Source organism: Camellia sinensis, chromosome 12 (genome assembly GCF_055761805.1).
Source record: "Camellia sinensis isolate YWXY chromosome 12, ASM5576180v1, whole genome shotgun sequence".
NCBI lineage: Eukaryota > Viridiplantae > Streptophyta > Magnoliopsida > Ericales > Theaceae > Camellia > Camellia sinensis.
The window spans coordinates 133,455,575-133,479,884 of NC_138972.1; the positions used below are offsets into that span (position 1 = coordinate 133,455,575).

Genomic DNA, 24,310 nt, shown 5'->3' on the forward strand with positions numbered 1-24,310 from the left:
GGCCATCATTACTGTTCGGTCTTTAAGACCTACTGTTTACTGCTATGCTAATGGATGTACCACATATGACTGAATAACTATTCTGACTGAAAGACTGAAGTATTGTTTAATGAACTGTTTTCATTACTGTAAGGACATTTCATTCTTAACCTCTTTACGCATTATGTTATTCACTGGGCTTTAGCTCACTATTTATACATATATGTAGGTGCTCAGCCACCAGATCGGAGCCAGGAGTGCGGGTTCGACTCCAGTTTTGTCAAGCCAGCCTTTGTGCCTCACTGCGAGGTTCCGAGTTGCCATGCTATGGCTTGGGGGTGTTTTGTTTTTTTCCCGTCTGTCCCCACACTGTTGGACTACTGTATAGACTGTTAGCTGCTAACTGTACTGTTACCAAGGGATTAGGTCCCTGTACTGTGTAACTGTAAATTTTGTATAGACTGTACTGCTTGTATATGTGAATGCATGAAAAATCTTTTTGGCATACAGACAGTCACAGCTCAATGGACATTATTTATTTACTGTATTGGCTTCCGCCAGGCCCTGTACTCTGTTTTACTGTGTTACTATTCTGCAGGCCTTCGGTAATCTCGGATTACTGGCCGGTTACGGTGCTAAACCCATAGGGCCGGGTTTGGGTCGTGACAGGATGGTGCCTTGAGGTCCCAATAAGGAGAGGGCCACCCCCTCTCCTTGTTGTCCTTGAAAAGGACCATTTTTGGCCTCTTGAGGGAGCACCATGTTTAGGCTCATGTTGACAATGCCTTAGCTGATTTTTGTGCTTATTATGTCATAATATGCCTCTGTTTTTAGTTGGTTTTGGTACATCATGCTTGATTAGCATACATGCCCTGTAATGCCATTTTGTTGCCTTAACATGCCTTAGGTTGTAAACCATCGTTCTAGCATGCTTTAGGCTTAGCTTTGTGAAGCTTTCATGCTTATTTCACCATGTTTAAGGCCTGTCCTTAGCCATTTTGGTGGACCATGGCATGCATTATATAGCCCATTTGCATTTTTGGTTTGTTGGCCTTAAGTGTATGAGTGTGTTGCATGCATCACTTGCTTCGATTTAGTGGGTTGGGATCATTTTCCATGTTATTTTGGTCCCTTTGATATGCTTGTATGCTTGCCTTGGACACCTCTTTAATGCTTTAAAAGCTTATGTTGTATGCTCCATGTTTTGGCCTTTGTGCATGCTTTTGAATTTGAGCCACTTAGATGCCATCTAGGGGGTCCCTTTGCATGGTCTAGGCCTGCCTTGGACCTGTTTTAAGCCTTCTTGGCCTTGTGAGGCATGGTTGGCTTAGCCATGGTTCAAGTCCCCTTTGACTTGCTTTAAATGCTTGGACCATTTGTATGCTAATGTTTGTCTTGTTTAAGTTGGCTTGGCACCTCTTATAGCATGATTTTCAAGGCTTATAATGCATGCCATATGTCCATGATTATTCCCTTTTAAGTGTGCTTAAAAGTTGTCCTTTGATGCTTAAGCGTTAGGCCTTAACATGTGCATGTGTGTATGTGTGTATGTGTGTTTGGTCCCATTTTTTTTAAGCTTTTGGCCACTATTTTGGACCTAACTTAGAGCTGTCCAATTAGTGTAAGTCCATCCCTTGCATGCCATTCAAGAGTTGTTACATCATCCCATGTTTGCATGCTTTGGTTGCACATGTTACATGCTTGAAATCACTTATATTCGCCTTGCATTCCATTGGTCAAGTTGCTAGCATGTTGCGTGATCGGATTACATCTTGCATGCTCTAATGGTTTGCATAATTGTGGCATGCTTGTTTGCTTTGTTGCTTAGTTTGTGTACCTAATGTGCATTGCATGTTTGTATGCTCTCTTTTATGCCATGTTGCATATTAGCTAACATGCATAGGTTGCATTGCATTGAACATGCATGCCTTGCCTCTTGAAGTCAAGTGATAGAGGTTGGGCCTTTATGTGCTTATTTGTTTTGCATTTCATTTGACATGAAAATGCACAACTTGGTCTCTTGGGCCATCACGCATTGAAATGCGCGATTGATGGTCCGAGAACCAAGGACCATGTCGCTTTGGGTCATACACGTGATAAGGGATAGGATTGGTGCATACATTGCTTGAATTACATTGCTATGCAAAGCCCTGTCCTCTGCTGCTGTCAAACAGATTCTGCAGGAAATTTTTGCTGACCGACTGCACAGAGTGCCGACCGGCAATCCATAAGTGGCCGATAGCTTCATTTGTGGTCGATGACCACCAAATCACAGCCGATGATAATTCCCTCCAGCCGGTGGTGTCTCCTAATGTCCAGGGAAGCAATTCGGAGACTTTGGAAGTTTTCAGAGTGGCAGAGCAGGGAAAACAGAGGTAGCTTGCGCATGGCAATGGACTTCCGAGCAAGACCCGAGCACGCGTTCATTGAGCCCTGTAACAACCCTCATACTGTTTACTGATTAATGACTGATTGATTACCGATAATCACCGATTACTGCTAAACGGAACTGATAATGACTGATAACTGACTGAAAACTGGAATTGGATTGAATGAGTACATCTGTTTGAATTGCATTTTATCTGTTGACTGTTTGTTTGATCTGTTCATGTTCATATGTTTAAACTGCTAATTGAAGGCCTTATCGGCGGCCGAATCCAAAATTGATTGATGTTTAATGATCAACATAATTAATGTGATTTTATGATATAATTATTTGAAAACTGATTAGGTATGATTAAATTAGATTAAAATAAGCCAATTAAAGAGTTGGACTTAATTACCATTTTGCCCTTGAGTGGGCCACTACCTCTATACCTTGAGCTCATTATACTTGAGCCAAAGACAACATTTCCTCAGCCATTTCCCCTCTCATTGCCGACCATAGAGAGAGAAAAACTAGAGGAGTGGAGTTCATATCAATTTTGCTTGTAAATTGCTTGGTAATTGAAGAAATTGTTGAAGTGATTGCATATTTGAGCTCCCTTCTTGAACTACAGGCCTAAAGGTAGCTCCATTGTCTTCTTGTTCATGTTTTGAGTTGATTCTTGCATGATTCATGTCATATTGAAGGAGTGTAGAGCCAAACATGGTTTAGATGTTGAATTGTGGCTTAATTGTTGCATGCATGTACATATATTGAAGTTTTGAGGTTGTAAGTCCATGTTTCCTCACATGCATGTCCATCTTTTGGTCATACTCCATGAATTCATCATGTTCTTGAAGGAATGAGTCCATTTGAACAAGCTTTGAAGGTTGAATTTGGTTTGAATCCATGCATGTTTGCATGTTCTTCATATTCTTGAAAATGGGTTTGAATATGGCTTTAATTGACTCACCTTTGGGGCTTGAATTCATAAATTGAGCTTTGAAACTTGATATACATTGAATTTAGTTATGTTTTCCAGAATTTGGGCCCAAGAGGTCGAGTTTGGAGTGGTAGAATGCTTGGTTTGAGCTTGGGAGGCAAATCTGGAAATTCCAGATTTTGCTTCCTCGCTCGAGCGAAGGGTTCCCCGCTCGAGCGAGCACCTTTGTCCAGGGCTCCGCTCGAGCGACCATCAAGCGACCATCGCGCGTAAAATCTCAGCATCCAGTATTTTTACTGTTTTGCAGACCGCTCGAGCGAAGGATTCCTCGCTCGAGCGAAGCCTTTGATTTTGGACTTACGCTCGAGCGGAGAAAGTCTCGCTCGAGCGAGGCTCCTATTTTCAGCAAAGTTTGCGAAATGTTTTCTAAGTGTATTTTTGCATCCTCATCCCATCCTAGGCATTCTTAGGCCTAGTTTAAGACATTTAGATGAGGATATCGTTGTAGAACACACCAAGACAAATTAGGGATTAAGTTATGATATTTCCCAACTGTGTAGCTTAGTGTGTGTTCAACCTGTGAACTGTGTAGGGTTGGCAACTGGGGAGACACGCTCTAGCATACTGTAACCCAGAACTCTGTGAGTAACAATTGTGTAAAGATATGTTCAACTGATATCTTTTGAATACTGAACTGAACTGTTTACTGAACTGGTATTACTGAATGAATGTATGTCCTTTATTTCTGAACTGTACTGTGGCATCCTTAGTACCTACTGTTTACTGTTACTGTTACTGTTACAGAGATCTCTGTCGGTTCCCTCGTGGAGCCACTACTGTTTACTGACTGATGGCCATCATTACTGTTCGGTCTTTTAAGACCTACTGTTACTGTTATGCTAATGGATGTACCACATATGACTGTTTACTGTACTGAACAACTGAAATACTGATTGAATTGAACTGTTTTCATTACCGTAAGGACATTCATTCTAAACCCCTTTACGCTTTATGTTATTCACTGGGCTTTAGCTCACTGTTTATATATATATGTAGGTGCTCAGCCACCAGATCGGAGCTAGGAGCGTGGGTTAGACTCCAGTTTTGTCAAGCCAGCCTATGTGCCTCACTGCGAGGTTCCGAGCCTACCTGTTAAGGCTTAGGGGTCTTTTTACAATTCCCCCTTCTGTATTGTTTTACTGTTTGGATTACTGTATAGACTGAATGTTTACCGTACTGTTATCAAGGGATTAGGTCCCTGTACTGTGTGACTGTAAATTTTGTCTAGACTGTACTGTTTGTATATGTATGAATGCATGAAAAATCTTTTTGGCATACAGACTGTCACAGCTCATTGGACATTATTTAATTACTGTATTGGCTTCCGCCAGGCCCTGTACTCTGTTTTACTGTATTACTGTTAAGCAGGCCTTCGGTAATCTCGGATTACTGGCCGGTTACGGTGCTAAACCCATAGGGCCGGGTTTGGGTCGTGACAAGCCCTCTTCCCGAGGCCCTTTTCCTTGCTTTTCTAAGCTTAGTTAATTTGTTAACTAATTAAGTAATTTGTAATATTTAATTAGCTTGCGAGTTAGTTAATTTGTATTATTCTTTTGGTCCCTCCGAGCGAGGGTGAATTTGTAATAAGTGTGGGTGAGTGTGTGCATGTCTTCCAACCCCCATTTCTTTCTCCTTTTTACTTACCTGCTTTGATGGTTAGTAATAGGTCATGTTTAATTTAGCATACCTTATGCTATGCATGCGTGCATCATTCATCAGTATTGCATGCATCGGGCTCGGCGCATCATGCTAACTGCATTAGCATTTCAAATCCAATTTGAATACATGCTAATTGTGCATTTTCACATGTCATTCATAGACTAGCCGAGCCTACTCTAGTGACATTCCGTATGCGTTGCATTAGGCATTTGAACATGGACTTGGATCATACATTGATTGCTAACGAGTTCTTTGTTTTGGCACGGAGTACGATGTAAGTATTTACGCTTTAGCATTCTCGCATGCGTGTGAGTGTTGCCATGATAGCATGATTACCATGAAGCTAGCTGCTTATGTGATATAACTGCTTGAATGCCTGTGGGTGAAGGTTGGATTGTCTGAGTTGGAATAGCTCATTGAAATCCGTGTTTTAGCCTACTTGCGAGTAGCAAATTCCAAAACCTTTTTCCAAAACAAATCGGATATGCAATGCTTATTCCCAAATTAGGCAATCTAGTCTATACTGGTTTGCTGTGCGCATAACATAGTAATTCTAGGCTAATAACCGGAATAAGAACACATAACGTTTTCAAAAACGGATATCATGGTTAGTAGAGGCCGATCTTCGGATCGGACGAGAGGGGATGCTCATAGCTGACCTTCCCCAACCGTACCCAAGTTCCCGAGCCGAGGCAACTTTGGTGATGACGGACACGTGGCCTTTGGCATCGAGTCAGGGTTTCCTAAATTCCCCCATAGAAAATATTTAGGTGGCGACTCTGTATCTGGCAAAGCAGTCCATGTTTGGCACTTCTTTTCTAAAAATCTGTTTTCTCAAAACGATTTGCCGGATTTGGACTCTTTGGTTCAGATTAAGAACCGTGACACAAATCAAGTTCGAACTGTAGCGGGGGTCCCTCGCGGGCGCGTGCTACAAAAGTCGTCGGCAACAAGAAGGATCCCAAAAAGGGCAAGCTTGGCCCAAACTGCGAAGGACCCTACATAATCACTTCGATATTGGGCAATGGGGCATATCGGCTTGAAGATAGTGAGGGCAAAGAGTTGCCAAGACCCTAGAATACTTGTAATCTGAAGTTTTTCTATCATTAGATTTTCCTTGTTATTTGCCGACGTAATGAATAAAATTCTAGCAGAATTCTTCTATACTTGTGACTGATGAAGATACATAACGTTGTTTCTAGAATACATGCATAATGAGACCCCAAGTGGAACTTAGGTTCACATTAGGGGCAGAGTGAAGAAATGATGTTTAACACTTGTTGAAACTTGAGAAAAGTTTACAAGTTGAAGTTAAACCGAAATGGTGTTTAACACTTGTTGAAACTTGAGAAAAGTTTACAAATTGAAGTTAAACTGAAATGATGTTTTACACTTGTTGAAACTTAAGAAAACTTTACAAGTTAAAGTTAAAACTGAGATAATGATAAAACACTTGTTGAAATTTGAGAAAAATTTACAAGGGAGTATTGAGTTAAATACTTATGCACTTGCCGATGTAAACTAAAGTGTTTCACCCCGAGAAGGTTGCACAAGACTATGGCGTATCTTGAAGACACAAAATTATTCTAAGTATGAAAGTCATACAAGAAGCAATAAAGGGAAGACAAACAATGCAAACATTCAAGAAAAAATGAAGTTGTATTAATCAAAAGGCACATCGGCAACTTAAAAAGTTTACATTACTTTGAAAGGAGAAACAAAGTACAAAAAAAGGAAAAGAAAAACATAAGGCTAAGATTCTTTAGCATCAATAGCAGGCTGGGGCTGGATCTCGGAAGACTGTTGGGAGGGCATCTCGGCGGCCTTCTCAGCCGCAAGCTCAGCATCAATTTCTTGCAAAGTTTGATCAAGGCTCTTGTCGGTAATGGGCACGTCTGATATCGCCTTTTGAGGCACAGTATCTTTAGGAAACTCCTCAACCTCCTCATCCCGAGTCAAGTCCAGGACTTGCTCATTTTGAGTAGGTGACTTGACCCCAGCAGCTTCCTTGGGCCTCCTCACCAAAACCTCCTCCTCGGACTCAGAATCGTCGTCGGCGGGTTGGCTTGGAGTTGGGGGGAACGATAGAGGAAGGATATCGGCATTCCTAAGGGGGGAGTCCTCAGGGACATCAAGCCTTTTCAGCAAGGTCATCCAGCCAAGGGTGAAACCCCTATTGCATGCCAGCTTCACCTGCTTTTCATAGTTCGACGTGACGTCGGCCACCTCCTCGTTGTAGCCCTTTTCATCGGCTGCCTTGACTTCGGCCTCTTTGGTGGCCAGAGCGTCTTGCAGTTCTTTTTGGGCCTGGGCCGTTTTCTCCTCGGCATACTTCTTTTCGGCCTCAAGCACTTTTTTGATGGCCTCTGCAGAGTCCGCCTTTTCTTCGGCGTCGTTTTGGGCTTTGATGGCTGCCTCGGCCTGGTCTTCCAACTTTTTCATTTTTGATTGCAAACTTTTGTTGGTCTTTTGAAGACTAGAGACCTCCCTCTTCATTTCGGCCAGTTTCTTCCGATTCTCAAAAGATTGTACTGAGAAAGAATGGGCATGCTGGATGGCCTGAAAGTAAAACAGAACAGAAGTTGTTAGAAAAAATTACAAGTATGGAATGAACAGAAAGAAAGAAAAAGTTGCCAGATAAAAACACTTACTTGAATGGAGCGTTGAAGCATCAGGGCGTAGTTTCATACTCGCTCAACTCGGCGTTTCAGTCGAGATCGCCGGGAAGAAGCAGAGCGGTACTGAGGGCTACGCCGACGTTAATGTCATCAGCGTTATCATTGGCCATAACTGGCTTATCTTCCAGAGTAATTTTGGGGGCCTAGGGGGCATCATGTTTTCGAGACCCCGAGGTAGTTGCTGCGGATGACCTCGGCTTCTTTGATTTTGGAGATTCAGATGGTTGGGCCTCAGTATGCCTCTTCCCAGCAGCAGACTGAGGCTTGTCGCTCTCAGCTAATTTAGAGATCGGCAAGGTGTCCTCAGTTTCAACCTGAGTCACCTTTGCCTTCGGCTGAGCCTTTTTGATTCTTTTTTGCTTTGGTGGAGGCTAGGTTTGCGTTAGCTGAACATCAACGTCAAAAGGGATGCTGACTAAGAAGTCTTTTGCAACAGCTCTCTGGCGGCCCATCTCGGAAGAAAAAACAGTTCGTCGCCGACATTGTCGTTGAGATGGTGGGATCAGGTATAAAGCCGAGGTTGACGGTTGCTCAGCTGGATTAGAGGTTGATCCTTGGTCTGTCCGAGATGTGGACGTGACTTATGGAGTTGTGGCAGAAGGTGGAGAAAGGCTTTTCTTCTTCTTTTTTGGGACGTCGGGAAGAGCCGGCTTATAAGTGGGGATGAAGTTGAGAAGCAGAGGGGCCTTCCGTTTGAGAACTGGCAGATCCAAAAGTCTCGTCAAGTCTTTGCTGGGAAAAAAAGATTGATGGAAACCCTTTGGTGGCTGAGGAAGAGTTGCAAACAAAACAGACGTTAGAAGCAGATAAAATATTAAAGACTTTGAAAAATTTTGAAAAAACAAACAAGTATGGACGCAGGGCTCTTACCATTGCCCTCTACAAAAACGGTTCGAGGAAGAGGGTAAAGATGGAGGTCTTTATCTGGAGCGAACTCCCAGTTCCCCGAGGTAATAAAGTAGTCGTCTCCAGCTTCCTTGTTGGAGTCAAGAAGGTCGGCTATGATTTTGTACTCTGTAGATTTTGGCTTGAGGTAGTAAACATAGCCCGTATCTCTTTTGAGGCCACACATGGTATAGTAGTATTGGATATCGACTAAGGTGATCCCAGCGTTTTCTTGTTTGGCTAAGGTTATTATGCCATTAATGACTCGGTAGGAGTTGATGGCAAGTTGCATTGGGTTCAACTTATAGTAGTGGATTATCTCGCGGAAAAGGATGTTGAGTGGAAGCCGAAGTCCGCACTCAATAAAGGCTACGACAGGGAAGGGCATGGAGTCAGTTGTGGGCATGATAGAGTCGTCATCCCCAGCCAACCTCAGATGGACGTCGGCGGGGATGGAAAACTCTCGCCTAAAGTATTCTAGTTTTGTCAGGGTGTCTACCCTATGCTTCCACATACCCATGATATCAGCCTAGCTAGGAGGAACTGGATTTTGGAATGAAGGTGTTTTAAAAGGGTTATTGGGACCTCGGCAAAAACCAAAATTATGTGCTGGGTAAGAATTTGTGGAAATAGTTTCAGTTTTTCCTAATAATCGAGGGTTCTACAAGCAAATCCCAAACCTAGAACTATGGAAATGAAGATTGGATGCACAGATCTGGAAAACAGAAAAACAAGGATGCGCTTCAGAATCAAGAACAAAGATGGATTGTCAAGAACATTGAAAGAACAAAGGGTATCAGGCCAAGAACAGTGGTAGAAATCAACTGGTGTGTGAACAATGTATATTCAAGAAGATGATTTGGGTAAAAACAGAATCATGAAGTAAACAACTTCAAATATATGGTGGAATACAAAATACAAGATGAAATATCAAAAGTATGAACAAGATTGCAAAGACAGCAGGTAAAACGGTAAAGTTCAGTAAGGTAACAAGAAACTGAAACTAGGAGAAACAATGGCTTACCAGAAAGAGGAAGGCCGGTGTAGAGTTTGCCGAAGTCAGAAGAACGGTAGTAACGAAGAAGAATAACAAGCGTCTCATCGGAAGAGGAGAACAACAGTGGTAGCAGAGCTTGAAAGCTTAGAACAATGGAGGAGATGGAAAGCTAGAGAGAGAGAGAACTTCAGAAACAATGAAAAGTGAAAAGACGGGGGAAAGAAAGAAGTTTTGATAAAACAGAAACGGCGGCAAAAGGGTCATAAATGTGCCTAGAAGAACGTATGCGCCAGACGGCGCATGTGAGAATGATTCGATTTACAGACCCGTATCAGGTACGTTCCAGTAAGAAAAAGACGCGTGGCTAAAAACGATTGAGTTGTTATGCATGACAGCTCATGCGTGTGAAGAAATTCTTGGAAATCTTGATCTTTAGGAAGACATGTCGGCCTATAGTGATGAGCTCGACTTAAACCGATGTACTGGCAGGAAGCATCGATATAGGTTCCATCACCTCAGAATGTCGAGGTAATAGAATCTAGGGGATAGTTGTGGGGAAATATTTTCTGAGTCCCAATACGTGGCCAAGGTGACGTCGACGTATCAGCCAAGGTGCCACGTGTCCAGGTCATGACGCCGAGGAGATCTCGGCAAGGCCGAGGTTATCTCCGAAGATATCGGAATCCGAGATAAGCAGATAAGGGACGAGAGTCCAAGAATAAGGAAAGACTTTAGCATGGATAAGGATAACACTCTTAGGGAGTTTATCTTTATCTCTTGGAAAGTCCAGGATAAGCACAGAGCAAGAGTCCATTGAAGCTAGGCTTCTAGTGGGACAATGATTGAGTTAACTATAAAAGAGAGGCACCCCCGATGGGTCGAAGGTACGCAATTTATATTCTGAACAGTGAGATTAGCACTATTAATTATCTTTGAGAGATATACTGACTTGATCGTCGGAGTGCCCACAGGTGGACGAACCACCGCCAGAATCTTCTCTTTCTGTTGCAGGTCAGCCAGGTGTCATCTATTCTGCCAGTTCTCTCCAGCTGATTACTGAGTTGGCAGTGTGATCGAAAAATCACTCATACAAGTCTACTTAATAAAAATTATTATTATTATTTGTATTTAGTTTTGCATCCTACTATATTTCTCTTCTTTAACTTAAAATATGTGTAAAGAAAGCTTAATAACATAGTAATTATAGCACAAAGTAAAATTTTATTTTTAAAGTTTTGGCAAGTCACAACAAAATCTGGTTCCAGCATTGAGTACTCCAGGAGCATACCCATTGAGTTGGGTATGTAATTGAATACACTAAAAAAATTAAAAAATTGCTTTAAAAAAAATCTCATCATCATAGTGATAAAAGAACAAAATATATTTGACTATGACCTCATAGTCTAGTGTTATGGAGGCAGTACTTCAGTGGTGTTTGTAAGGAAGAGGGTGAGAATTCAACTCTTTTCAAGAATTAGGCTTCGTTTGGGAACAAGCTATCTTAGTAACTTTTTGACTTTTTAACTGAAATATGAGGTAAAAAAAAACTAGTATGTTTGAGGTGACTTTTTGACTTTTTACGAAAAGATGTGCAAAAAGTAGAAAAAAAATGAATCTTTGACTTTTTGGTATAGGTTATAGGCTTTTTGGCTTTTTTAGTAACTTTTTGACTTTCAAGCTAAAACAGTTACTTGCCAAACGAGGCCTATCTTGTTGGAAATTTTTGTTTTATTAGTTTATTTTGGGTCATTTTTTAACCCAAATTTAAGTAGAGCTTACACATTGTTTGAGGTGGGTTCAAGTGGTGACATGTTTCTTGTTGCATGGCAAGTTACATGGTGAAAACGGATCGTCAAAACCGTTTATGAATGAATGAAAATTTGATGTCGTTTTTGATTTCGTGAAATGAGAAGTTGAAGAGTTAAATGTGAATTACTTTATTTTCAATGTCCCACATAGAAATAATAAGAGAGCTTATATGAGTATATAAGTTTTAGGTTGACATACTTGGGATGGGCTCCAAGGGATACCCCAAGTTTTGTAAGGAAGGGAATTACAGACAAAGTGGGTTTGATCCAAATCCATTACATGCGCCATCCGTCCAGCCTGGTTGGGTCTTATCTTAATTTTTTAAAAATTCAAAATCCATTTGAATTTTTTCAAATTCTTGTGGGAAAATTTGAAATCCTAACGGATTAATTCAAACTTTTGCAACAAAATTCGAATTCAAATTTGAATTTTTGCTTTTCGGAACAATGCCTCTCCGGTTCCCTCTCTTTAATTTCCGACGGTTCCAAGTTTCACACTTGTTTGAAGAGTTTTCTGCCCTTTCAAATAGACACCTCTTGGCCTATAAATATACGATCCTCCAGTAGATTCAATTCATTCCATTTTTTTCTTTCACATTTTCCTTTTGTGTTGCATTATTCTTTATACTAGTTTTTAGAGGTTTCGAAGAGTTTCAAAACTCAAGTTTTGGTTCGCCATAACAGATTGTTACAATCTGTGTGAGTGATCATTGTATCTTGGGAGGTTAACGCCGATAATTCGTGAGTACTTGGGCAGTGGCAAATGTATCTTAAGAACAGAGCGTCACATATTTGACTTGATCGTATTTTGCTGTTCTTTCCTGTAAGTAATTTATTTACTTTGTTTTTGTTTTACTTTTTATACAAAAGATTATTCTAACAAATCTAACAACTGGTTTTCACTTATAATAATAAAAAAATAAAAAAATAAAAACATATAAAGCAAGGGATTGCTCTCAAAACAAATCAGCTTTCTTGATTAGGTTTTTCAAAAAACACTTTTCAAAAAATTCTATTTTCTTATTTTTTGTATTTTTTTGTTTTTACTGAATTTTTTAAATATTTTAAGCAATTTTTTTAACTTTTTAGACATAGCTAATATAAATATACCTAAAAAGTAAAAAAATTATGAAAAAAACTTTTTCAAAATTCACTAAGTACCAAAAATACAAAAAAAAAAAAAAAAATCAAGAATTCAGTACATTTTTTGTATTTTTATGTATTCTTTAATTTTTTGAAATATTTTTTCACAATTTTTTTACTTTTTAGATGCATCTAAGTAAGGTGCATCTAAAAAAGTAAAAAAAAAATTTAAAATTTTAAAAATATTCACTAAAAACAAAAAAAATATGAAAATCAAAAAACTTAACTTTTAAAAATTTAATCTAAAAAATTCAAATCAAACACAATAAATAGCTCTCGAAAGAGATATGTCTTCATGAGAGAGTAGTTGCTTGCCTTTAGAAGCAACCTTGCCTGGCGTGCTCTATCTTTGAAATTTCTTCGAAGACACCCTTGCCTGCAACTATCTTTTCTCCCTTAGCTTGCTTGACATGAATTCCTTTTACTTTGCAACTTTAACCTTGTCAATTTAGTAAGTGGGAATTAGGGCACACTTACAAGCCCGATCGACAAAACAATAATTCAACTCAAAATTATTCAGAAAAGTATATCTTTAGATCACAATCATTTTATATGTGACTCACATTCTATCCATTTTAAATTTATACTACTAAACTCATTTTCAAAGTAAAATTTGGAATATAATTTCATGGTACATATCATTTTCCTTTCAAGTATGGTTTTACAAGTCTATGAAAGACCAATTATTAAAGTATCACACTAATATGAAATAATAGGACTATTTGGTGTAATTTCTCTGAATTGTTTATATAACTGGTTGGCTTTTTATATTCACCCAAAAAAAAAAAAAATTTGGATTGGCTTTTATTATCAAACTGGTTGACATTTTCTCTGTTGGCTGTAGGAAAGAACGTGTTTTTTGTTGTTGTTGTTAATTTTATAATATGAATAGGTTTATACATCACATAGCACTAGATTACATGAATCACATGTTCAGATTGATTAGCATCCTATGTGAGCACAGTGGCTACAATAATACAAAAGCTAATAAAAATAATTGTTGAAACTTTTCCCTTGAGCACACAATGAAGTTTAGGGCATCTATATCTATACTATTATTAAGGGAAGGTTTAAACTGATTTAGTAAAACATTCTTCTCCTGATGTCACATGACAATTTTATATATTTTAATTTTTTTTTTATTATACACAACGTATGTAAATTTTGAACCTAAGACCTTGAATTTTATTAAGAACATATTTATCATTTAAGCCACATACATATTATGATGTTAAATTATTTATTATTTATTTTTATTATTAATTATCTGAATTACACGCATCACGTATGCCACTTGCTGGTGTTAATAAAAATGTCCACATGATTTATGGTTTCTAATATGAGAGGTCATTGAATTTAATAGTGCAATACTAATGATTTCATTTTATATTATATTTAGCATACTGGAAACAAAAGTAAGACCCTTAAACTAATGAAATAGGGACAACTTGCATGATAAATCAAATATAGCATAAAAATGTGTTCATTGTAGAAACAACAATATATAAGTAGATAAATTAAGCTTTTATGTGTCCTATTTTCATAATTTGAATTGATAATTTTTTAGCATCTCATGTGTAAATCAATAATTGATAATTTTTTAGCATCTCATGTGTAAATCAATAATACCAAAAATTAAAATGATCTGATAATTATAACAACTTGATTTAATTACATTTATTTTTAAAAAAATTTAAGTGATTGCTTTTAAGGCTTGTGGTGGGCTCATAAATTCAATTTAGAGATCATTTGGCAAATGACTAGTTTAGCTTTAAAAAAAAAAAATTCCCACTCACTCAAATTTTCATACTTTTTTTTTTGATAAGAAATAAAAAATCATTCACAAAGCATATTAATTTATTTATATCATATTTTAACCCAAAAAACTACTAAAAAATCACTTTTCAATTCCACTATTTTGACAAGCTGCTAGAATAGCGAAAAAAATTTATTATTATTTTATTTTTTAAAAAGAAGGATAAATTATACTTTTCCTTTATGTTTGGCAATTTTCTATTTGACCCTTCATATTTTCATTTTTTTTCCATTTTACTCTTCAAACTAATTTATGTTTAAAATTAAACAAAAAAAAAAAAATTCACAATAACTACTACATAACATAAAAAATATGTTATTTTATTACAATATAAGTTTATGTTAGAGGCATGAGCCATATATAATAAAATATTTGTGTCACGTACTTATTAATGTGTCATTTTTTTGTCTATTTTTAACAGAAATTAATTTTAGGAATAAAGTGAAAAAAAAACTTAAAATATAAAAGGTAAAGTAAAAAAAAAAAAATTTGAAAAACCAAACTGAAAAAATAATCAAATATAAAACTGGTAAAATATAATTTACTCAAAAAAAAAAAAAATCATTAAAAAGTCTAATCCTTTCCTCTACTGTACGCTTTAACAAAATAAAATTAATTCTCAAAACAACTGTGCAAGACAAAACTAGAAACAAAAGTTTGGCTCATCTTCTCAATATAAATAAGTACCAGTGTTCTAGCCGATCAGAGCTAATTAAAACCCAAAAAATCTAAATCAATAGACAAAATAAAATTAAGAAGAAAGAAACCCATGAAAACCCATCATCTCTTCCTCTCACTCCTCCTCCTTCTCTCAACCCCACCGACAACTCTGCAATACCCATGCAACAAAAACGACCCAAACACACCCACTTACCAATTCTGCAACACCTCTCTATCCTACTCATCCCGAGCCAACCACCTCCTCTCTCTCCTCACCCTCCCTGAAAAAACCCAACAACTCATCAACACATCCCCCGGCATTCCCCGTCTCTCCGTGCCGCCTTACCAGTGGTGGTCGGAGGCTCTCCACGGCGTCTCCAACGCGGGCCCTGGGGTCCGCTTCAACGCCACCGTCCCCGGCGCCACCAGCTTCCCGGCGGTGATTCTGACGGCGGCGAGTTTTAATGCTTCGCTGTGGTATGAAATGGGTAGGGTGGTGTCGACCGAGGCTAGAGCCATGTATAATGTTGGGTTGGCAGGGTTGACGTATTGGAGCCCGAATGTGAATGTTTTTAGGGACCCGAGGTGGGGGAGAGGGCAGGAGACGCCCGGAGAGGACCCGATGGTGGTGGCCGAGTATGCCGTGAGGTATGTACGAGGTTTGCAGGAGGTGGAGGGAGATGATGAGAAGCTTAAGGTTTCGAGTTGTTGTAAACATTATACTGCTTATGATGTTGATAATTGGAAAGGGGTTGATCGCTTTCACTTTGATGCTAAGGTATGTTTATGTAGAGAATTTTATGATCGCAGGGTGTACCAAATTTTAGTATGGTATATGAAGTAATTTAAATTTGTAAAACAGAAATGCTATGTACACATTGGTTTCCCAGAAATCAAAGGTGAGAATGTGCCTTTGCTATATATTGTCACATGACACTGAATAATTTTTGCTCACTATAGGTATGGACTGGAGAGGTGTAGTCCAGCCATGAGATCCATCGCAGATCTTTTTTCGATGATTTGAGTGGTTCGTTTTTGTAGGATTTTGGGTGAATGGATGATGTATCGAAATATATATATATACAATTAGTTTAACTGTTCACATGATTTCATTATAAAAAATAAATTGTCTATATTTAAAATCATAAATATCATTCATTTTTTTTTAAAAAAAAATTAAACATTATGAAATCATATAGTTACAAGTATTGAATTAATTTTTTTATTTTTTATTAATATCGTGTTCATAACACTCCCAAACCCACAATCTTTCTGTGTACTTTTCTATACTTAATTTATGTGTATGTATTGTTTCCTAATGTTGAGTTGTGTTAATAAACATCTCTAAATACTTCAATGTATTTGAAAAAGAAAAATCAATATCTACTGCAGGCACCCAAACAAGTCGTTGTTGCAATGCAGGTAACTTTACAGGACTTAGAAGATACTTATCAGCCACCGTTCAAGAGTTGTGTGGAGGAAGGACATGTGAGTAGTGTGATGTGTTCATATAACAGAGTAAATGGTATCCCCACTTGTGCTGACCCCAACCTCCTCAAAGGGATAGTCAGAGATCAATGGAATCTAGATGGGTTTGTTCCCTCTCCAATACTCTTCAAGCTTCTATGTTTATGAAAGAGTCTAGTAACACGGAAATTGAACATACAACTATACACAATTTTGTTATATAAAGTGGGTCTCATATCCACGTAAAAAATTGTATCTAATTTTGTTACTAATTAACATAGAATCAGAGTAAAAGTTGTTCTCACTGGATTATGTCTAGAATGAACTTCTAAAATAATGCAAAATACCTCTATTTTGGAAGTACCTTTTTTTTTTCTACACGGATATTGTTGTGAGGCCAATTGTTAAGCTAGGTCATAACGGGCAATACTTTCAAGTAGAGATTGAATTGTGCACGTGTAACATGGCATGAGAGTTTGGGTCGTGTGCCTGCATTAAGGTGAGGATATATTGGCATCTAACATGGGATGCAAACAATGTCCAAAATGGACTTACAAAATGGCACAAGACACTCCTAGAAAGAACAAACATGCGAGGTCGGCTGTTGGACAAGACTGCACATCTAACAACTTTGAATATTGCACATTCACACATCAATTTATTTGTTGAGATGTCCAATCGCTCAAAAACCTGCCAAATTATCTTGGTGCCATTGATGCGTCAAGTATATGCTTTGGTGCAGATACATTGTTTCTGACTGTGACTCCGTGGAGGTATACTACAACTCCATACATTACACCGCTACACCTGAGGATGCAGTAGCCCTTGCCCTAAAAGCAGGTAATCAATCATTCATTTCACAAATCAGATGGTTATAAATGAGTCATAAACATACCATTCCTACACAATCATACAGGTTTAAACATGAACTGTGGAGATTATTTGGGAAAGTACACAGAGAATGCAGTGAAATCAAACAAAGTAGAAGAGTCGATTGTAGACCAAGCCTTGATATACAACTACATAGTCCTAATGAGGCTTGGCTTCTTTGATGGGGACCCCACCACCCTCCCATTCGGGCAACTCGGTCCATCCGATGTATGTACCGATGATCATCAAGCACTGGCTGTTGAAGCTGCAAAGCAGGGGATAGTTTTGCTAGACAATAATGGAGCTCTTCCTCTGTCCACCAACACCACCAAAAATGTAGCAATCATAGGACCTAATGCCAATGCCACACAAGTTATGATAAGCAACTATGCCGGTGTACCGTGTCGCTACACTAGCCCTCTCCAGGGGCTACAAAAGTATGTCGAGGCGGTGACATATGAGCCTGGCTGCGCGAATGTTGGTTGCGTTGATGAGAGCCAGATTGAGGCGGCAATTAAGGCTGCAGCAGTGGCGGATGAGGTGGTGGTGGTGGTGGGGCTTGATCAGTCTGTTGAGAGAGAAGAGCTAGATAGAGTGAACTTGACATTGCCAGGGTTTCAAGAGAAGCTTGTGATGGAAGTGGCTAATGCAACAAATGGGTCTGTAATTTTGGTTATAATGTCAGCTGGTCCAATTGATGTTTCATTTGCCAAAAATAATAGCAAGATTGGGGCCATTTTGTGGGTGGGGTATCCTGGTCAGGGTGGTGGGGATGCCATTGCTCAAATCATATTTGGGGACTATAATCCAGGTTCTCTCTCTATCACATGTACATATTTGTGGATGCAAGTTACCAACACTAAAATAGGTCACAAATTTGGATACAGAACACTCACATGGCTGCGAGGATCTATAAGAGAATCTCCAATGCACTAGGCATATAATACTTGTTAGTTAAAATACCTAGTATGATTCACTTTTTTCAATTCCAATGCACTAGGCATATGATTAGGCATTTTGGCTCAACTCATTTTCACTAGCTACATGTAGCTAGCCTTCAACGCTAGGCAAAATGTATTCAATCATTAGGATCATTTCCCTCCATCTTTGTTGTTGACGTGGAATTTTATAAAATTACTAGTATTTAGATAAATAGCTAAAATAAAGAGCATGGTTGGAGTAAAAACATAAAACAGTTGATAGGCAAAATAAAATATATACTTTATAGTAATATTCAGATAGGTAAAATGCCTACTACCGTTGGAGATGCTCTAACCTGGGAGTGTTATGTATCTAGATTAGTGGTTGTTTCTATATTCCGAATATTAATCGGATGGAAATCGTATCCGCATATTGTTCTCTCTAGTTCACCTATGGACTAAAAATGGTAGGGTACCGCCAAAAATTTTCAAAAATTTAAATTTGAACTTTTTGAATTTTTAGTGTTTTTTAGGTCCCTAACATTGCTCGCTATAGGCAGAAAAGATCCAATCTATCTAGTGGGGCCTATATTCATTTTGTAAGACTGTATGTAAATCATTCATAAAAATATAAAATTACTAAAGTCACATGATTTTATCATGTTTGTCATAAAAAATAGATATATATTCTTAAAGTCATACTTTTCATTTATTTTATAAAGTCAAATATATTGACATCATGTAACTACAATTACTATATAAATTTAATTTTTTTAATAATCTACGCATAAGGCCCTATAAGATGAGCCGAGTTAATCATCAAAATGACACTCAGAAGGACCCCACGATTGGACTAGACCTCTCCATTTCATACTGTGACATGAAAGTAGCTAATCCTTAGAAAGTATATAAGGGTATAATTTGCATCTAATTAATGCTAGAATAGAGAAACCGGTCACGAATCTAACCCGACAACGCTATGATTATTCTATATCCGGATTTGTGATTGGTTTGTGTTTAAACTCAAAATGAATCATCACTTCTTTATAAAACCTCTTTATAGTGCACAATGACTACGATGATAATTCAATGTGCTCTCACATCTCAGGTGGAAGGTCCCCATTTACTTGGTACCCGCAAGAGTTTGCAGATCAGGTGGCCATGACTGACATGAACATGAGACCCAACACCACCACAAACTTCCCAGGAAGAACCTACCGGTTCTACACCGGAAAATTTATATACGAATTCGGCCGGGGACTCAGCTACTCGACATTTTCCAAGTTCATCACATCTGCACCTTCAACTATACTCATAAAATCCAACTCCACCACCCAAATAATCAAAGACATCGACATTTCTACGATCAACTGCCAGAATCTAAACTTTCAAGTGGTTATCGGAGTGAAGAATGCTGGTCCGATGGATGGGACCCATGTCGTGCTGGTGTTTTGGAAGCCAGCGAGCTCAGATGGGGTGGTGGTTGGGGTGCCTAATTTGCAGCTGGTGGGGTTTGAGAGAGTGGCGGTGAAGAGAGGGAAGACGAATACTGTGGCGGTGGAGTTGGATGTGTGTAAGGATTTGAGTGTTGTGGATGGAGATGGGAAGAGGAAGGTGGTTACTGGACAGCATACCCTTTTGGTTGGTTCTTCTAGTGAAAGGCAAGTGAGACACCATTTCTACATTAGGCTTGTGCAAAGTGGAGACCAAGGAGGTTCATTTCCCATGTAATAGCAGCACCATCACAATCACTATTGAGCATGGTTTTAAATAACATTATCCCAATTTATATCGATATTTATGATACAATTATATATCACCTGATATCAAATAATATTGATCGATATATTAGTATCGAAAGTTTAAAATTTCATGGTATTTATCGGTTAATATTTAAAATCTTGTTACTATGGATATTCGTTAGCAAGTAATAGTACTCAGCTACATTGACAGAAATGTTGTGTTGTGATAAATTAAATTTAAACTTCGTATGTAACGTGTATCACATTTAAAATAATTTTAATTCGTACATTTATAATTCGGTGTAATTTTCTAAGTACATAGTATTGCTGCTAGAGTAAATGTGAAAGAGAAAAGTTAGGGATCATGAAAATTTTTTCATGAAAATGATCATGAAAGATTTATGATCCTTAAATTACCTTGATTAGTATGTGGTGTTTTATTCTAAGTGTAATCTAAGGGTCACAAAGTATTCATAATTATTTTCATGAAAAGTTTTCCATGATACCTACCATTGAATGTGAAATGAGGAGTGCGCATTTATGTGAGTGGCTGAAAGTGACGGTGCATGTGAATGTATTTTTGTTATCATATAATAGAATCCTTATGCAACTGTTATTTTCATTTTTCCCTGATGGCTGCCCTGTTTTGTGAACAGGGGAATGCAAAATTTAGAAGAAAAAGAAACAGAATCAGAAAAACAAACAGATGAATGCCCAAGTTAGAGAAACATAATCAAAGAAACAAAAAGATGAATTCCTAACTTAAAAGAAAAAGAAACAAAACAAGAAAACAACAAAAATTTAGAGAAACAGAATCAAATAAACAAATAGAGGAATGCTAAATTTAGAAAGACTTAATCAAAGGAAAGAAGAGAGGGAAAAAAAATAATTCACGCTAGAAGAAGGGCTCGAACCTTCGACCTTGTGGTTAACAGCCACACGCTCTAGCCATCTGAGCTATTCCAGCTTTGATGTTGTAATTTCGGTGGAATATTATATAAATAAAATATTTTGATACGTAGTTCCATAGATTTCTGCTATCTTATTGAATAATGGAAGGCATTGATATATTTGGGAAATCAACAATGATGAGGCAATCCGTCAGAGCCAGAATTTAAAATAAGTAAAAAAGACAAAAATTGTACTGAGTGAAGAATGAGTAAAATAGCCTTTGAACTCTGTGCAAAATAAGACTTTCAAGCATAAACAACCCCACCCATTGTTTTTGGAGAATTCTAGGTTCCAATTATGACTAATTGAATTTTTGTGATGTTTGATTATCATCTAATCTAGTGTTAGTTATGATTTGATTATAATTTATTATGATATTGATTAAGATTTAATTATAATATTTTATGATTGTTATTTTAGTTATGACTAAAGAGATTTTTAATTATACCTCGTGACTTTTGGTTATGATCCTTTGATTATAACACATTATGGTGTGGTTGGGAACAACTTCCCTCCATACATCTTATTTTCATACCCTTTCATATCTCTCCAATGAGTTTTAATTTGCGCACATACAAATGCTTTTAAGGCGGATTGGATCATTTATGTGTGTCTGAATTTAAGTCCACAAGAGATGTATGAAAAAAATTATAGAGAGATGAGATATAGAAAAGTGTTACTTGTGATTGTAATTTTAATTATAGGATGAACAATTCAAATTATTAAAATGACTGTTCTAATAAAGTCTATAGACCCAATTAAGAGCTCTTTTGACAACAATATAAATAAATTATTTATTGACTAATTTAATTCACATTACCTTTATATTTTTCACACATTTTTTCATAATAAGTAAAGAAATTATCTTATAGGTCATATCAAAAATAAAAACATAATTGAATTTCTTTTCAACAAGAGAGCTGTCATTTCTATAAAATTATTACTCCTATAAGAATTAAATAAAATAATTTTATTAATGAGCATTTTAAAAAGCTAAAAGACCCATTTTTCATTAACCAAAACCACTCATTATTATTTGGGATTGGTTAGGCCTTGACTAGTCTAAACAAGCCACTAAGAAAAGGATGCACCGGATCTAGATGATCTACATCCACTAAGAAAGGGACGCACTGGATCTAGATGATCTACATATTTACTTGTCATTTGGACGATTTACGTAGTAGTTATTTGATAATTTTAAAGTAATACTTTACATTATTTATATAAGTAATACTTTACATTATCTACATCTATTATTTATATAATATTTAATTATAATGTTATTTTAGCTAATAAAAAATTAATTAGAACACTACATAAATTTGTCTAGTATTAAAATATAATTGAAAAATATTAAAGATTTTATTAAAATTTCTATCTAATGTCTCACATAGGTGTGAAATTTATACCATCTAAGTCTCATATAGATTCCACACTCATATGAAACATTTAATAAAAAATTTGATAAAATTTTTAAAGTCTCTATCATTGCGCAATATAATTTTTTTCTAACCTATGCTAAGTTAAAGAAAAAAAAGGCCTAATCACATAAGGATAGTCTCTGGAGCTAAACTCTACAAGGAACCGAGACTCTAACGGTCACCTTTAGATGGTTGTAACGTAGCAGAGCCACTCAATCATATAACGGTAAGTCACAAACTTACACAAAGATAAGAATTTAAACCCACACTTCCAACACTAGGTATAATTTATCCGACCTTAAAAAATTTATCCTGTCAATTATATGGGTTGTGGTCGGAATGACTAACTTCCAAAAACATAAAACATGAAATCTCAAAACCACACCCTTGGGTTCCCTATGCCAAGTTAGTCCAAGAATACGCACTTGACTAGGAATTATCCTATCCTACTCTCTATCCTATCCTATCCTATCCTATCCATGGTATGTATGATATCATTCTCTGGCGCGTAAAGCCGCCACGCCATTTACCAAACAAATCAAAGTCAATTTTGCGGACATTTTTGCATTCTAGACTCGACTCCATCACCAAATTTACATGTCTCTCTTCTTCATGTAGAATAGACAAAGTCATTCATTCCTTCAGCCTAAAGTAAAGAATGATCAGTAAACTATCCTAAATTATTCTTATTGAGTGGCAACAATTACTATTATAAATAAATTTAGATTATTTATTTGTATAAGTTTGATATGAATTTCACATAAATTGACAACACGCTGCTGTCACATAAGATTATGAATAATAATTGTAAAAAAAAGTAAATAATTTAAAGTGCTGTAATTTTTGTGATAATTTCAATGAAATATAATGTATTTTTAAATGAAATTGATAAATATGATTTACTAGTACTTGAAAAATACTTGATGTTCCTAACAATGCTAACACTCTTATTTCATTTTTTTTATTAAAGTGATTATATTTAAGTATCACATTTAATCATAGTTCATGTGTTATGATACTAATTATATCATTTGATGACCCATTGTTTGTGTCATATAAGACACCATATTTTATGGTTATTCAATACCCAAATATAAGCACACTTCTTATTACTCATTTACCAATAATATGCAGACACAATCACACAAAAAATAATGGTAGTCATACAAGGTGTGCCTGGTTTCCCAAGAAATTACTCTACTCATGTTACTTTAATTTACTTTTTGTGATCAATTCTATAATTATTTAAATTATTGCCCATTCATTTTAAACCTCATTTTGTCAACCTTGGGAACTTTCCTCATTTCCCATTTTTCATTTCAATTGCACCTTTGCTTCGCTAGTATATAAATAAACGTTGAGCTATGACTTTGTTGGCACGCACATTACAATCACCAAACTTTAAAAAAATATTCACAGAGCAAAAAAAGGAAAAGAGAGCAGCCATGGAAGGCTTGATCCCATTGATCCTCCAATCCCTCAAGAAACAGAGACCGTCCCAACAGAGCTTCCGGTGCCTCTCCGACAGCTCTAACCGGAGCTACCACCTGCTAATGGGAGCTCCAGACTCGTTTGATGGCTCATCTCACCGTAGAACTCGCTTAGAGTTTCAGACACCACCGCCCACTACCGTTGATTCCCTGGACCACCACCACCACCACCACCACCCCCACCGGTCTGCTCTGGAATTGAACAGAGGCTCTTCTGTGCTAGCATCACCACCTTCCACTGCAAATGGGTCGAGGCAGACTGGTTTTAGTAACAATTTTCGACCATGAAAGTTTTTTGAATTGGGATGATACATTTTGCTTGATTGATGTTGTTTTGTTTTATTTTATTTGTTTGTTTGTTATTCTTCAAGTGTAAAATTGGGTGGAGATCAATATATTGTTTTGTGCTTTGAAGTGTGATTTGTAATCATTTGTACATGGTTAGCTAATTAATTA

The 24,310-nt window shown here is 37.2% G+C and overlaps 1 protein-coding gene across 2 annotated transcripts; it reads left to right on the top strand.

The window, feature by feature from the left end:
* Window positions 1-14,972: 14,972 nt before the first annotated feature.
* Window positions 14,973-20,118, top strand: LOC114320915 (Glycosyl hydrolase family protein). Of its 2 annotated transcripts, none has more exons than XM_028268018.2 (5): window positions 14,973-15,771; window positions 16,416-16,585; window positions 17,203-17,300; window positions 17,377-18,141; window positions 19,359-20,118. In XM_028268018.2, exons 1-5 carry the CDS (start codon window positions 15,103-15,105, stop codon window positions 19,979-19,981), a joined length of 2,325 nt encoding a protein of 774 aa, XP_028123819.2. In that variant the 5' UTR covers window positions 14,973-15,102; the 3' UTR covers window positions 19,982-20,118. The 2 variants fall into 2 exon arrangements, with proteins under 2 accessions (XP_028123819.2, XP_028123807.2); XM_028268006.2 differs by having other exon boundaries at window positions 14,985-15,771; window positions 16,386-16,585.
* The last annotated feature ends 4,192 nt before the right edge of the window (window positions 20,119-24,310 follow it).